The sequence below is a fragment of the Muscardinus avellanarius genome, assembly GCF_963383645.1.
Source record: "Muscardinus avellanarius genome assembly, chromosome: 6".
Lineage (NCBI taxonomy): Eukaryota > Metazoa > Chordata > Mammalia > Rodentia > Gliridae > Muscardinus > Muscardinus avellanarius.
The window spans coordinates 1,120,877-1,135,654 of NC_137791.1; the positions used below are offsets into that span (position 1 = coordinate 1,120,877).

A 14,778-nucleotide genomic window follows, 5' to 3' on the forward strand; every position below is an offset into this window, starting at 1 on the left:
CCTGCGAAGAGCAGGAAGAGCCGCATGTAGTCAAGGACACATCTACCAGTGCCTTGCTCACACACAGGCGGACCTCCTGGGTGCAGGTGACCACGGGCTGCAAGCTCAGCCTGGTTACCACGGCCTCCGCTCACTACGGCTGACCTACGTCCAGGCAGAGTGTGTGGACTCTTCCACGATGGACAGGAGCCACTGGGCCTCCCGCAACAGTCCAGGTAACAGACGCCGTGGCTGCCGCTCACGAAGGTGTGGTTCCCACACTCCCCACACAGTGGAAGAGCAAGGCTTCCCTCACACAGTGGAAGAGCAAGGCTTCCCTCGTAGAAACAGGCATCCTAATTTTAATGACCCATCTGTCGTTATGAGCTACGGCAACTACACTAGTCGTAGTCACCACACCAGCCCCTCCAGTTGAAAATCTGTTTTCTGGCAGGATGCCTAAATAAAGAGGTAATTCCTCATTGACATATTTTACCCATAGAGAAAAAGTTCAGATTTTTAGAGTAACAGTAACAGTGGAACAGTTTCAGTTCTATTACAAGTATTATCCTCTCTAAAGTAATGCCAGTTCTTGAGTAGTCAATTGTTTTCTAGGTAACATAAAACCCCAGAGATGAGATGCTAAAATGATAATGTTTAGTAACAGAAAATTAGTCACACAAAGTTAGGTAGGTGGACAGATGGATAGAGAGACAGATGAAACAGGCAGATTGATGGGGTGAATAGTAAAATGTATGCACAATTAAGCCCCCTCTCCATTATCTCAAGTGTCAACACCACAGGCACGCATTGTCTCTTAGAAGCTGCCACCTTGCTCTTGCTAACCTACCTAAGATTCCCCAAGTCCTCTTTTATTTAACCTTCTAGCAGAAATGTTGGATGGAAAATGAGTGAATCAAACTTGTTAGGATTGCAGGTGGGGTGAAACTGAAGATGATACAGGAAAGGTTGCACGTCATGACTCAACAGCCGGCTTTAGTAAATAAGCAAGGAGATGAACAGGTAGTGGGGAATTACGTTAGCAGCTGCAGAGTGCAGAGGAAAAGGAGGTGTGTTTCTGTTTCCTGCTTTTTCTACCAAAAAAAAAAAAAAAAGAACAAGCCTCTTTGAACTGAACGACCCATGAGAGAAAGTGTTTCACGAAGTGCTTTCGTAAAGTAGGGCTGTAGTTAATATGCAATATTCATCTCTAGGAAGACAGAACGAAGCAGCAGTTGGAATTGTGCTTGTTAGAATTAATCCCCAAAACACCATGTAGGGAGATTCAGGAGAAAAATGACAAAGACAGTCTTACCCAACAGAGATTAAAACACTATAAATTAAAATTATTAAAATAGTAAGATAACACAAGAGAACAGAACAAGATGTGAAAATAGACTTACACTTCAGAAGTTTTAGGAATAAATATTTCATTTTTTACCTTAGAAATAAACTTTAGAGGGATTAAAATACTAAAAAGAAACAAACTAAAATAACTTTTAAAAACAATGATGAATATTTGCATAATCTTGGAGTAAGAAAGTTTTCCAAATGAAAAAAGACAAAAAAATAGAAGCAATAAGGAGTCAGAACCATGAAACTCTAAATGTATAAAACTTTAAAAATAAAAAGGAAAAACTCTTTTCCTCAAAAGATGCAAATTCCCTTTGCAACTCAGTGAGACCCTGTTTCAAAATAAAGATTGAAAATAGGGCTGGGGGTGTAGCTCAGAGGTAGAATGTCCCTGGGTTCCACCCCCAGTACTGAAAGAGAGGGGGGGGGGGAGATGCAAGTTGATTGACAGGGAAATAATTTGAAACAAAAATAGCAAAGGATTAAAACTCATGTATGTATGAAACTCCTAGAAACCAATGAGAGAACAGCCAGTTAGCCCAACAGGAAAATGGGCAAAGAGTATGTACAGGAACTTTTTGGTAGGAAGTTAAATGAAAAAATAAGTTTATAAAAAGAAGCACCATTTTACCCACCACTCCCAAAATGCCATGAGAAGCACTTTCAATCCTCAGATTAGAAAGAGATTGGCACACTCGAATGCTAGTGAGGGTACAGATGGGGGCCTTTCCATCCACTGCTGGGAGAAAATAGAGCTCTTAAAGAAGGCAGCTGGCAAGAGCAATCGAAATGTAAAATAAATATTGAACCCAGACATTGCATATAGAAGATCTAACGTGCAGAAACGCCCTTCACATGCTTAAGAAATCTTATGCAAAAGGTGTTGTTCAAAATGGCAGAGGTTAAGAAGTAAGTAGCTTAAACAGACACGTCACAAAAGAAGAAATGCAAATGACCAATAAATGTATAAAAAAGGTTCAGTATCATTATCAATAAGAGAGATGCCAATCAAAACTACCCTGAGATTTCACCCAACACCGAAGTAGAATGGCAATCATTAAAAACACAAACAATAAGTGTGGACAAGGATGCGGAGAAGTAGGAACTCTGACGTACTGTTGGTGGGATTGCAAATCAGTGCAACCACTTTGGAAAACAGTGTGGAGGATGCTGGGAAGAATGGGAAGGAACCTATCGCATGACTGCGTTACAGCACTCCTGTGTATCTACCCCGGGGCACTGAAACTGGCCTGCCAGAGTAATGCATGGATATCTATGTTTAGGGCCGCACAATTTACAACTGACGAACTATGGAACCAGCCCCGATGTCCATCAGCAGATGAATGGGGCATAAAATTATGGTGTATATACACAACGGAATTCTACTCGCCATTAAGAAGAATAGAATTATGCCATTTGCAGGGAAATACATGGAACTGGAGACTATTATGCTAGTAAGATTAGCAGTCACAAGTGAAGGGTCAGATGTCCTCCTCCCAAGTGGAAGCCAGGGGAGACTGTAACACAGCACGGGAGGGGGCTCCAGACGGGGAGGGGGCCTTAGTGCAGGGAGGGAGGGCTCCTAGCTTGAAAGACGGGAGGGGAGACCCAAAGAGGGAGATTCCTCAAGGAACATGACTGTACACACAGACTCATCAAAGCCCTCACTGAGGGGAGGAGGGCGGGTGGGAACTGGGGGAGGCTCAGCTAGTACTGTATGCATGCACACCTCCGACACCCAGACCCGCATCAAGATATGATCGTCAGTTTAAAACACGAGTAGCTTTACAGGAACCAAAATGGAGACACCTCAGCCACACGTGAAGGCAAAGAGCCAAGTTCCTGAATGATGCACCCAGGTTGTAACACCATCTGCCACACAACCTCGGCTTCCAGAAGAGAGGCTGGAACCTGTACTCTTCTCTAATGCATCCCAAAGAACTCCCTCTTCTGCAAGCCTAAGTGTGAAATGTACGTGTGAGCCTGGGTTGTACCGGGGGATGGGGAGGCTCCTGGCACTCGCCGCACTACTTCCTAAAGCGACCCTTAGTCTTACTTTCCTATTCTATTTCTAGTGGCCATTCATGACCTAATAAATTGATTTCAAGAGCTCAAGCATTCACAGCCCAGAGTCTGAACACCCCTGGAGGAGACGTTACTGAGACGCTCATTATCCTAATTATCCTAAGAAAAAACTGACCAGGCGTCCTGGGTGGGCTCTGGTTCACCCCTGGAAGGCTACCCTAAGGAGGATGAATTAAGTCTTTATGTGAGTGGACACCTCCCTGTGCCCAGGAAGCTGGCTTAAGGCTCCCACAGGACAGGGCCCCTCTGTCTTCAGCCCTGTCACCAAGCAAGCGCTGCCCACTGTGGAGCCCCGCCAGCCCGGGCGTCTGAACGCGTGTGCCAAGGCAGGCCTGCGCATGCGCGGTGCCCAGCTCGCGGGCCCTGCGCTCAGTTGGACCGGAGCAAGTGAAGGGGATGACTGACTGACTGGGTTCGTCTGTCTCCCGTGGCTCCAAAACATCTGTACAACTGGGATTTAACCAAAATGCAGCTAAATTCAGACCCCGATTAGTATTCTAACTAGACCTTAAACGACAACTTCAAACCACATCAAATGAGGGTCAGCAAGGCTAAGAGTAGAGAAACACTGATTTTCACCTGATGAGCCTCCACGCCTGCAAGTTCACGAAATGAGTAAACACGTTTGGAAAATGAAAACCGCCCCTTCAAAATTTCACTACAGACTGTCCTAATCACAATGAATTATAATCTTCGATCATGCAAACCCAATTGTTAAAAGAAAGGGCTCGAATGCAGATAAATAAGTATAATAAAAAGCATAGAATGCATGCCCAAAAAACTAAAGAATATTTATTTAACTATTAAGTCTTGGGCATCCTACATCACGAAGCTCTTTATTATTTTTTTTCAGCATCTCCTTATTTTGCAGTTTCCTACGAGCCATTAATGATTGCTGATGTAAGAAAAGATCGATTCATGTTCTACATGGTTCTTGGGGAACATTTCAGATATCTCTGCGTAACCGCACCAGACATACAGCAGGACCCGGCTCTGAAGCAGCACTTGCTCCGGGTGCGGGAACGAACACGGTGTGCTTTCTCTGGAGCTACAGCCACCATGGCTTCTAGCCTTCCCACCACATCGCGACTCCTTTCACATGATTTATGGCTTTAAGTATGAGAGATGGTGTAAAGATCCCGTGCCAAATTCCCATATGGCACATAACATAAGCCAAAGTGTGAAAAACTCATAAATGGGGGCAGATCAGTTTCATCAAAGAAGGAGCGGGAGGGTTCCGGAGACTGAACAGGAAACTAGCCAGATAATTTTTTACAGTCATGAAATTCCAAGGCTGCAGGAATAAAAGCAGCCCTGCCCCTGAACATAAAACACTCCAGTCCTTCATGGGGCAGTCAGCAAGAGATTGGGCCGAGACGATTCAGCCTGCTATCAATCAACCCTGAGTATTCCTTGGTAAATCTCCCGTTAATTTTTCTTCTTGGACTAAAGCTGAGATTGATATCCTAATTTCAGAAGAATTAAGTGTTGTTTTCTGGAAAGTTCCTCATAAATATTGAAGTAACTATAATCCCCATGGAATATTATTTACAGTGAAAAAATAAGTTGCTTTAAACATGTTACATAATAGCACGCACAAACACATCCACCCAAACCCATAAGCAAATATCTGTCACATCATGGATGTTTCTGCGATGTGGAATATCTTTGGACACATTTCCTGAATTCGATTCAAACACTATTTTTTATCTACACAGAAACAACAAAACAAACATGGTCTGAAAGAAGAACTGGAGAAAAATCTAAGTGTGAAGATATAAACAAAAATCAGGAGCACAAACTAAGAAGCTGAAGAGGAAGGGGAGATGGACAGGAGCAGCAGGAAGAAGGCGCACGTGGCGAAGAGCCGGCGAGCGGCTCGGGAGCCTGAGGGCCCTCGAGGGTTCTAGAGAATTCTGCACAGCAGGACCTGTGTGAGCATGACCGGGAGTCTAAGCCTGGAAATCCACTCATCACCTTAGAGGACAAGGCTGAGGGAACAGGGCTGTGCTCCCGGATGGTTGACCTGGCAGGATGGACGGCACTGAGCGATAATAAATACCAAGGAGTCTAATTAGATCAGTAGGGAAGAAGTGATCTAGGCGAAAATAATTTATCAAGATGCTGGGGCAGAAAAGAAAGAAAATGGCGGAGGTACAGTTCAGTGGTAGAGCCCTTGCCTAGCCTGCGTGAGGCCTGAGTTCAGTCTTCAGCACCACACAGGCATGCATGCCTATGTGTTAAAAGAGAAGGGATGATTTGGAAGGTAGCAGGTAGCGAGATAATGTTGAGGGTCCAGACTTTATGATTTGGCTTTTAATTTTATAGAGGAGCCAAGGCTAAAGAAAGAGACTTGGATAATTATACACTTTTGTCATTAGTAGAAAGAAGAAAATTCACAAGAGAAGTTATCTGGGGAGAAAAAAAGGGATGAAAAATTCATTCTGGGGGCATGCTAAATGCATTGTCAAAAAGACACCATTTGCATATGGGGTAAGCAGTTTAGAGCAGGGCCTTTGGCTTGCTGTCAGAGCAAAAGAGTTGTTTGGAATCCTTCACTGGACCTTGATAACAGAAGCTGCGGGTGCACTGGCCACTTCTCAGGAGGCAAGAGCACAGGACAGTGCAAAGCGCCCAGGATAAGCTCCTGGGTGGAGGGCGTCGCTGCGGCCTGGGTAAGTGTCCCTAAGTGGCCTTTGTGTTGAATACCCAGGCCCCAAGGGATGGGCGGACATGAGATCACCGCAGGGCAAGACTCTGAGGGGCCTTTGGGACTCTGGCTGCTTCCCCTCTCTCTCCTTTCCTCTTGGATGCCACGAGGTGAGTATCTTTGCTCCACCACCGCACTCTGCCTCGCCACAGACCCAGAACAACAGAGCCGACCATGGATCCAAACCATGGGCCACCATAAACCTTTCCTCTCCATAAAATGATAATCTCCGGATTTTGTCACGGGGAGGGCGAGCTGACTCATACTAGCTGACTCATACCAGAGAAACTGAAGAAGACCTAGCAAAATAAGGGCACCACAGACAGAGACAATCTCAAGAAGGTTACATGAATAGAGTGCTGGGACTTATGGAAGGCAGGGAGTGAATGAAGTATGAGCCATTAGCGAAACCCTCAATAACCAAAGCTGGGCACTAGTTAATTGATTTGCTAATAGCTCAAAGACACTTGCTTGGGAAGACAGCTTTTTTTTGGTAGTAATATTGGGGGCTGTACCCAGAAGCAGTCTACCTCCAAGCTACACCCTCAGCCCTATTTTATTCTTTACTTTGAAACAAGGTCTCACTAAGTTGTGGAGGGCCTCACTCAGTAGCTGAGGTTGTCCACGAACCTGATTCTCGGCCACCCAGGTCCTGGGATGACAAGCCTGCACCACCACGCCAGGCTGGGAGGACAGTTTTGACAGAAAATAGAAGACAGAAACTCTGGAAGAGAGTTATGTCTGAGCGAGTGCTCACAAAGCAGACCAAGGTCTCTCTAGCTATTCATGAGTGCAACATGACCCAGGCACTCGGCAGAAACTCCTTCCAAAGACACTTGAAAATCACAATCAGCAAAGTCGTAAAAAAAAAAAAAAAAGAGTACACTTTTACCTTCTTGTGGTTCTTGTAAACGTTTCTGTGTGCAAACCCCTTTCCACAGAGCTTGCATTCATATGGCTTCTCTTTGTTGTGTATGACTTTGTGGGCACCCACTTGATCGAGCCTCTTGAAAGATTTATTACAAATCTCGCAATGATAAGGTCGTTTTTCTGTGAAAAATGGATGGAGACAATCTCACCTCTCTATCAAGCCAAAGCATAAAAAGGAAAACATCCTTGCCTTAGATTACTCCTGGTGCAGTGGTAATATAAAGCATAATCAAACTAAAATGCTATCTTCCGACCCATCTGTGCTAGGTATGTGTTATTCACAAGCAGAAGGTGAGCGTACTCTTCCACCAGCCTATTTTGAAACTGAAGGTAACTTCATATGAAAAAGAATTCCACGGGAAAAGCTTGCGGCTACATGTGAGTTTAAATCAGGGTGGGTCTGGGTGCTGGTGGTCTGGCGGGATGGAGTTGGGGCAGACCCACCCGCTGCAGGCCCCACAGCCCCAGCTCCGGTTCCCAGCACGAACGAAACATTTAGACAGGTACATAAATCCATATTTATGCAGTATTCATACATTGACAGCCAAGTTAAAAAAATTCTGTGCTGATCAAACAAATCATACCTTAAGACTTACAGTTTATGATCTTTGACTTTAATTTGCTAAAACACCTGTGTCTGTCTCTAAACAATGTGGATATTAAAAACCATTCTGTATTTAAATGGCTTCAAAGTGCAGACATCCTAACTTTTTCAAAGAAACTCCATAAAGCACAAAAAAATATTTAGACTTGAAATTCTTTAATTCTGCATAAATAGCAGAGACCTATTATTCAAATTTGCTTAAAATGTAACTATGGCTTTAAAATGTCTTCTTAAAGCATACTTATAAATTCTCACTTTTATAGAACCAGAGTTAGAATGTAAAAGTATCTATAAATGTGGGAACTATGATTTCTGGCTCTGGATGGCAGGTCCCACGCCAGCACAGAACACAGGTGATCTCACTGAGTCTCCAGTCACTTTGAAAGGAGGGCACCAGGACCCCGGGTCACAGGTCAAGAACAAAGAAACCGAGGCTCGGAGAAGAGGAGGTCACCACTGAATGGTGCCTGAGATGATGGATGCTATGCTTTCGTCCATCCACCTTTGCTTTATAAGTTAACTGAGACCCAAAGACTTAAGCCACTCGTTCAAAATCACATGACGAGCGAATGGCCAAACTAGAACTTAGGGCCAGGGCTCCTGGTCACCCTCATAGTTCCCAGCATGACAAAACAAGTCTTTTGTAGTGATTTCAAGATAAATGAAAGAGCATACTGCTTACCTGAGTGGGTGATCATATGACGTTTCAGCTGATTAGCTGAGATAAACTTCTTCATACATTCTTGACAATCAAATACCTCATGAATCTGCAAAAATTGACAGTTGAATCAACTGTTAAGTCTTAATAAACTACCCAGAGATAGGGCAGACTGTAGACATATGGAGAATCACACTGCAGTGTCCCAACTATACATTAAAACTGTTATGCTTTAATGTTCATACTACCCTACAGAAATTAAAAATGCAATATGTATGTTACATAGTACAAACATACCACAAAAAGAAAACCCAAGCTTCGTGCCATTTGAAGGGTAATACAGCTGACCTATTTATTGCATGATACATGTATATGTTCTATAAAAATTATACCTCGTTTATATGAACTCTTTTGTTCTTTAGTATTACCTGCAGGTAATACTATTCCATTTATAGTAGGCTGCAATATTTTAAACTTAAACATAAATAGCCTAGAGCAAGATGTGAATGAAAGGCCAGAAGAAACAAGATTCTAAAAGCATGTAGTTCACAGCACAGGTCTTCCCTGATGGGAGAGACGCAATAAAAAAACCAGGAGATGTGGATGAAAGTACAGAAGCAGTAGCCATGAGGCTGCACAGGTCCAAGCACTAACATAAAACAAGAGGATGTAGTCAGTAACAGGGACTGTGTCCAAGATCTTTTGCAGAAAGAGTAGATCACGGCTGCTCAGGCCACGGCAAGGGAACGGTGGCCATAAGGTGGCAGACATGTTCATGTGTTTTACTCTAATAATTACTAGACGTGCATATGTGTGTCAGTATCATACTGAATACCTTAAATACATACAATACAATATGTTTAAAAATACAAAACAAGCTGGGCATGGTGGCGCATGCTTGTAATCCCAGCAATTGGGAGGCTGAGACAGGAGGATCACGGCTTGAGGACAGCCTCAGTTACTTAGGATGTTTGCAACTCAGTGAGACCCTGTTTCAAAATAAAGAATAAAAAAATAGGGCTGGGGGTGTAGCTCGGAGGTAGAATGCCCCTGGGTTCCATCCTCAGTACCACAAAAACAAATAAACAAACAAAAAGGGGACCTGACTTTAGCAAACAGCTAGCTAATTCAAGTATTCCAAGTGAAGGTTACGTTAGCCCTTTCCCTCCCAGACTGCAGATCAGAGACGCTGGTAGAGAGGCAGAGGCCCAGCTCCTTATCAGAAGCAGCGCTCTCCGTTCTAAAAGGAGAGTGTGTCAGAAGCTATATGGCAGACACGTCGACCACTCCGGTGGCTGAAGATGCAGACACGGCTTTGGTGAAGTCACGCGCCTGTTCCGGCCTCGTTGAAGGTGCACTCACAATACTGCTCAGGCCAAGGCGCTTCTACAGGAAACCAGGGTCTTTGCCACACTGCAGAGGCGCTGGAGACCCATGCAGCAGGAGAGGAACCCTGTTTGGTGCCGTGCAGGAGAGACGGAGACTCAGCCAGCCCTGGCCCAGCTCCTGGCTCCACGAGGCCGGGAAGGAAAGGAAGGGCCTGGCTGCCCACACTCCACCACTCATACAGGCTCTGACCTTGAGGGAGCCAAAGCTCACTGGAAAAACAGGGGAGCCAGGGGAGGCAGAGGGACAGGCAGCGGCGGAAACCTCAGGCCATCAGAGCCCGACTTCTGTGGGGAGGTGGCGGCAGCCGAAACATGGGCGGCCTCGTAGTCTCAGCTCTCTCTCAGTCACGTGTAATGTGCAGTTTTATAAAGGCAAGCCTGAGAAGCCTTCTGAGCCAGACATCAATAAAACTTTCATTTATTTTTGCCTTTAATACTAAATTTAACTGGTATATCAAATGTTAAAATAATCTATATAATAATGGTAACCATTAGACAACATTCTACAGAAAACTCATTTCTTAAATATCACTGCTACTAAAATGGGTAGTCTCAGAACTATAAAAGCAAAATAAAATAAAAACCTTGAAAACATGCCTAAGCTATTTTTTTAAAACTCCTAAGGTGACTTAATAAGGCAATTCTATTTAAAGTGAAAATGAGTGATACCATTTAATTATACCTAATAGAAGCTGGGTGTGGTGGTACATACCTGTAATCCCCATACGTGGGAGGCTGAGACTGGCCAAGGCTGGTTTGCAGGTTCAAAGCCAGCCTTGGCAACACAGTGATAACCTTAGCAACTTATCAAGACCCTGTTTTAAAATAAAAAATAAAATAGGGCATCAGGTGTAGTTCAGAGATAGAGTGCTCCTGGGTTCAATCTCTAGAACTATATACTCAACAAAAAAATAAAAAAAATTATACCTAATGATATGTTTTCTAAGATTTCCAGTTTCCATATTAGTTGTACATAATATTTTTACCATTTTCAGTCATAAATTAAATAGTTTCAAGGGAAGATTAAAATATACCTTATTTTAATGCATGACTGTATATATACTATACTGTAATTTCTCATTGTTCTATGGCACCATCTATTGGTGAGCTGAAATACTGCAACTAAACTCTATTAGACATTAGACTTACCCAACCAAAATGATAGTCAAAATTGTAATCAGTAAGAGCTAATCCTGGACTCAGAAAAGCTAAGCTTCAGTGACTATGTCATAATACAGTAAGGGATGCATAAAGCTAATATTTTATTAACATTTTGTAAGTTTTCAGCTCAAAGACATGAGCTATAGCTCCCATATTCTACCAACACCAGGTATAAGCTCCTCCTATCAAGATATTCCTTTCAGGGAAAAAGGAAATAAATGGGAGGCAGGGGAAAAAATAAGAAATATTCTCCAGGCTAGTTTTTCTAAAACACTTTATTTGGTGAATTATCTTAAATTCCAACCTCTAGGATTTAAACAGATCAAGAAAAAAATAAAAGAATAATAGAATTCTAGTAAGAGGATGTTTAGAAAATATCTATTCCAGGAGATTTAAGCTTTTTGTCTAGAGTTCTGCTTCCCAAGTCGTAAAGGTGAGAAGAGGCAGGAAAACTAACAAAGGGACCTCAGAATGAGCATTTCTGCTCGAAACTTCTTTTAAATGTAATTGATGTGCTTATATTGAAACCTGAATGATACAGAGATGATCCCGCACAAAAATGACATATAAATTCATGAGGCAGTTCATATTTCTAAATAATCTATAAAATCACTGCTAGAAAAAATATATAATGGCACTATGAGAAGAAACCGCCAACAACAATGAAAACAAAAACATTAATTATTTCAATGTTCCATTTCAGAAATGAGAAACAGGTCCAGGTTACTTGGGAGGTAGCGACAGAGAAGAAACCTCCTGCCCTGACTCCCAGAACATGATTATTCCATTACTCTCCATCAAAGTATCAAAAGCAGTCAATAGAAAGGATATAGTGACAGGTGTTTCAGAAAAATAAATGATCTATCTCAGATATTATAAACTTAATTTACAGAACATGGTTGAAACTACTAGAACAAAAATCATATGAATTTTAAATACTATCAAATAATTTTAGAATATGTATGTGCAAAGAGATAAAATTAATTTTGCAAACCACAAAAGTAATTTTATTAGTACCATCACCTATTTTCTTGCAAATTTAGTCATGAAGAGAATGTTTCCTGCTCTTAAACATTCTAAAAAATATATGAAATTAGGAAGAGATCATTTATATCTCTTATAGTAAAAGATAATGAGTATTTTTGGACCCTCTCCTTAGATGAACAAAAATCAAAATTTTGTTTTAATTTTAATTTTATATTTAATTTTATTTTAGTTCTATTAACTGCTAATGTTGTTAGTTAATAACTGCCATTTATTTTTCATATTAATTTGCACAAAAAATAAGAGCTCAGTAATTTTTACATTTATTACAAAATGTTAAGTTTAATCCTCCTAATATTTGTTTCTTCTAATAACACTTAGATATACAAACCTATGAGTGAATGCTTTATCATATTGATATTAAAAAAATCACTAAATGTTAATGGTCTCAACTCCTCAATTAAAAGATATAGACTAAGTCAAGCGTGGTGGCGCATGCTTATAATCCCAGCATTTGGGAGGCTGAGACAGGAAGAGCACGGTTTGTGGACAGTCTTAGCTACTACTTAGCGAGACCTTTGCAACTCAGTGAGATCTTGTTTCAAAAATAAAAGAATAAAAAATAGGGCTGGGTGTGTGGCTTGGAGGTAGCATGCCCCTGGGTTCCATCCTCAGTACCACAAAAAAAAGACATAGACTGACCAATTGAATTAAAACTCATAACCCAACTATATGCTACCTGCAAGAAACACGCTGTATAGGTAGAGATATTTACAAGCTGAAGGTGGAAGGATGGAAAAAGATTTCCCATTCAAATAGAGACTTAAAGAAGAAGGTAGATACCCTCACATCTGACATAGCAAACTTTACGTCAACATTTATCAGAAGAGGCAAAGAGGGTCACTTCTTACTGATTTTAAAAAAATCTAAAATAAAGACATAACCATAGTAAATATTTATGCCCCTAACATTGGCAAACTTACCTATGTCAAACAAACACTTGTTGACCAGAAGACCCAGATAGACCCCAACCCAATAATCCTTCAGTTTATTTCACACTATTAGATTGGTCTTCAGAACAAAAGCTTAGTAAAGAGACTTCAGACCTAAAGAACACTAAAAACCAATTAGACATAAAAGACATTTACAGAATATTACCTCCAGGAACAGCTGAATTATACATTCTTTTCAGCTGTTTATGGAAGCTTCTCCAAAATAGACCATATCCTAAGCCACAAAACAAGCATGAACAAAGTAAAAAAAAAAAAAAAAAATATATATATATATATATATATATATATATATGTATATATATATATATATAATTCTTGGCATCCTTTTAGGTCATAATGGACTGAAAGTTGAGGTCAACCACGAGAAGATCCAGAAGAATCAGAAAAATAGAGAGAGAATGAATGATACACTACTAAGTGAACACTAGGTCAGAGGAGGAATAAAGGGAGAAATTAAAATTTCCTGAAGTCAGATGAAAATAGAGCTGCAACTTACCAAAATATATGGGACTCCCTAAATGTGGTATTAAGAGGAAAATTCATAGCATGCTCACATAAGAAAACCTGAAAGATTACAAGTAAGAAGTGTAATGTTGCAATTCAAAGCTCCTTAAAAACAAAAACAAACCCCAAAGCCAAAAGAAGGCAGGAAATAATCAAAATTAGAAATTAATGAAATGGAAATAAAAAGTACAATAGTAGGCTTCATTCTAGGAATGCAAGGCTGGTTCAACATATGCAAATTAATAAATATAATCCACCACATTAATAGAGCTAAAAACAAAAAATACCTCATCATCTCAGTAGATCAAAAAAGCACTTGACAAAATCCAAACCCTTTCATGATATAAATGCTGAAGAAATTAGGGCTAGAAAGAGCCTATCTCAGCATCATAAAAGCTATACCTGATAAAGCCAAAGCCAGCATAACAATCAGTGGGAAAAGCTGAGATAACTTTCCTTAAGATCAGGAACTAGACAAGGAGGCTCACTGTCCCCCCTCCTATTCAACATAGTACTTGGAACTCTAACCACAGCAATAAGACAGGAGAAAGAAATTAGAGGAATGCAAATAAGGAAAGAAGAACTGAAACTATCTTTGTTCACTAATGACATGATTCTTTACTTAGAAGACCCAAAAAAATTCAACCAGAAGACTTCTAGAGGTGATAAACAGCTTCAACAAAGTAGCCAGATACAAAATCAGCTTAGGAAAACCACTAGTGGACCTATACACCAATCACGAATTCACTGAAAAAAAAGTCCGGAAAGCAATTCCATTCACAATAATCTCAAAAATTATATAATACTTAGGACTAAATTTAACCAAGGAGGTAAAAGATCTCTACAATGAAAATTATAAAACACTAAAAGAAATTGAGGAAGTTCTTAGAAGATAAAAAGACCTCTGAAGCCCTTGGATAGGTAAAATAAATATAATCAAAATGGTCATCCATCCAAAAGTGACCTACATATTTAATGCAATCCCCGTTAAAATACCTATGTCATTCCTCACAGATCTAGAGAAATCAGTTGCAAAATTCCTATGAAAAAACAAAAGACCCAGAATAGCCAAAGCAATTCTCAGCAATAAGAATCATGTCAAAGCATTGAAATACCTAATTTCTTTTCTTTTTTTTTTTTTTTTTTTTTTGGTGGTACTGGGGTTCCTGAAAGCCCTTCTACCTCCGGGCTACACTCCCAGACCTATTTTTACATTTTTTTTAATTTGGAAACAGGGTCTCCTAAGCCAGCATGCGCCGCTGGCTTTGAACCTGTGCAATCCTCCTGTCTCTGCCTCCCAAGCGCCGGGATTACAAGCGTGTGCCACCATGCCGGGCTTGAAATACCTAATTTCAAATTACACTACAAAGTGGTAGTAATAAGAATAGTATGGTACTGGTACATAACAG

General features: G+C 41.0%; 1 protein-coding gene across 2 annotated transcripts in view; it reads right to left on the minus strand.

The window, feature by feature from the left end:
- Positions 1 to 14,778, minus strand: part of PRDM5 (PR/SET domain 5) — a gene marked incomplete at both ends in the record, with an annotated part of 119,816 nt that overhangs the window by 46,813 nt on the left and 58,225 nt on the right. For both annotated transcript variants that reach the window (XM_080697311.1, XM_080697312.1), the window contains 2 exons: positions 7,020 to 7,177; positions 8,344 to 8,428. In XM_080697311.1, the coding sequence (XP_080553437.1) occupies positions 7,020 to 7,177; positions 8,344 to 8,428 (243 nt within the window). The remainder of the gene's footprint in view (positions 1 to 7,019; positions 7,178 to 8,343; positions 8,429 to 14,778) is intronic.